The 2065-nt window shown below is 58.6% G+C and overlaps 1 protein-coding gene across 1 annotated transcript; it reads left to right on the top strand.

Moving 5' to 3' along the window:
* Positions 1-244: 244 nt before the first annotated feature.
* LOC139048703 (uncharacterized) lies at positions 245-1519 on the top strand. Its single transcript, XM_070523198.1, has one exon. It carries the CDS (start codon positions 245-247, stop codon positions 1517-1519), a length of 1275 nt encoding a protein of 424 aa, XP_070379299.1.
* The last annotated feature ends 546 nt before the right edge of the window (positions 1520-2065 follow it).

Below are 2065 nucleotides of genomic sequence, written 5' to 3'. Positions count from 1 at the left end.
ATGTACAGGGCGCCTTCGATGGGCTGCCGCATTCGACGATCGTTAGTGCGCTGCACGAGCTCGGCATCACCGACCGGCTAGTCGACTACGTGCGAGCCTTCTTGTCTGATCGCACACTTCGGGTGCGGGTTGGAGGTGCACTCAGCCGGCCGCGCAGTGTGTTTTCTGGTGTTCCGCAGGGCAGTGTTTTGAGCCCCTTTTTGTTTAATCTTGCCCTCGCGCGACTTCCGGACTACATCCCAAAATGTCGCACGAAGTACGGGTGGCAATCTACGCCGACGACATCGCCCTCTTTGCGACTGGCCCTACTCAAGTCGGCTATCAGGTGCGTGCATCTGTCCAGACTGCAATTGACGCGGTGGACCAGTACATGGGAAGCATCGGCCTCCAGCTGTCGGTGACCAAAACAGAGGCACTGCTGGTGCACCCACGAGGCACGCGAGCACGTTCCGAAGCGCCACCGCTGACTCTGCGCCGTTGCCCTCTCCCGTGGCGCAAGAGCGTCCGTTACCTCGGCCTGCAGATCGACTGCCGCGTCAACTTCAATGCGGCCGTCTCCCACATCTGCAAGCAATCGAGGAAAGTCGCCAGCGCCGCGCGCTCTCTTCTCGCGCGTGGACACGGATGCACGCCGCAACTCGCACTGCGCGTTTACAACTCTGTGGCCACATCGAGGGCACTCTACGCCCTCCCCATTACCAACGCTCGATCGGCGAATTGGAATGCCATTGACATGGCGCACCGTACTGCGGTGCGAGAACTATACGGCCTCCCTCGCTCCTCCCAAGTAGGGGCGACACTCGCGGAAGTGGGCAACTGGCCGCCATCGCTTCGTGCACGAAAGCAGGCGCTCCACCACATTGAGCGCCTGCAGCGCTCACCACAGGGCCAGCGGCTCGTCTACAGACTCCACTCCCTGCCGAACTCGGGAATGGGCAAGTGCGCCACCGAGTTCTCAAAGCTCATCGGGTCGTCGCCACAGTTCGTCTCCCTGCCGTACTACTCCAGTCTGCTCGACGTGAACATCGGGGTGCCTGGCGTCGCATCAAAGCGCCGAACTGCGGTGTGCGCCATGAGACAGGAGATCGCCTCCCTACTGCACGAGCGACTGGCAGGACGACTTCTCGTCTACACCGATGGCTCGGTGACGCCGGACGGGTCTGGTGCTGCGGCTTGCACGGCACCGGACATCTCGGAAACGCGCCAGTGCCGACTGCGATTTGCCGCGTCATCGACAGTGGCCGAACTCGCCGCCATTGATCTCGCTGCCGACCTCCTATTGGAACATCCGAACAATGTGCCAGCGGCCATTCTCACTGACTCTCGTGCGGCGCTTTGCATGCTGGCCAGGGACTACGGCGGAGTGCCCCTTGTTGTTCGAGTTGGCTGCAAGCTGCGACACATCGTGAATCAAGGCTGCGACCTGGCGCTTCAATGGATACCCGCTCATATCGGATTGCCAGGCAACGAGGAGGCTGACTCCCTCGCCAAGGCGGCGCACGGTGACAACACCCTCTAGAGAACTTAAGGCCTTCTGGCTGACCCTCTCCCCTTGAGCGACGTCACGCACAAGAGGCCAACATAGAAGTTCCGTGCAGCATGCTACGAAGCTACGAGCGGCGCATTAGTTTTGAAAATGAAGCGCGGAAGATATACAATGGTTAACCCCGGCAATTCGGAGAAGACCGAGAGGACGAAAGCGGCGACAACAATTCAATTAGTTCCAGGAGCCCTGCCGCTCCTTGAATAGCTTCGGGGTTAAACAAGTCCCGGCATGCTCGGCCGTGCTATTGCATGCTTCCGAACGCACATTTTTTTCTAGACGTGACCAGTGCATGTAGTCTCAACACTTGTGCTGTGCTTGCGATTGTGTGTACCGCGAGTCTTCATTGGCCCTGAATGTGGAGTGCCATGCCAAGATATGCCGAATAAGTGCTGCGTGCCCAATTGCCGGAGCAATTACATGTACAAATCAAAGCACAAAAATAATGTCTTCAAGTTTCCGCAAGATGAAGAAGCCCAGAGTGCCTGGATTAGGGCGCTACCACGTGCAGACTTCATTGTA

Source organism: Dermacentor albipictus, chromosome 8, assembly GCF_038994185.2.
Source record: "Dermacentor albipictus isolate Rhodes 1998 colony chromosome 8, USDA_Dalb.pri_finalv2, whole genome shotgun sequence".
Taxonomy (NCBI): Eukaryota; Metazoa; Arthropoda; class Arachnida; order Ixodida; family Ixodidae; genus Dermacentor; species Dermacentor albipictus.
This window is presented reverse-complemented; position numbering and strand designations above follow the sequence as displayed.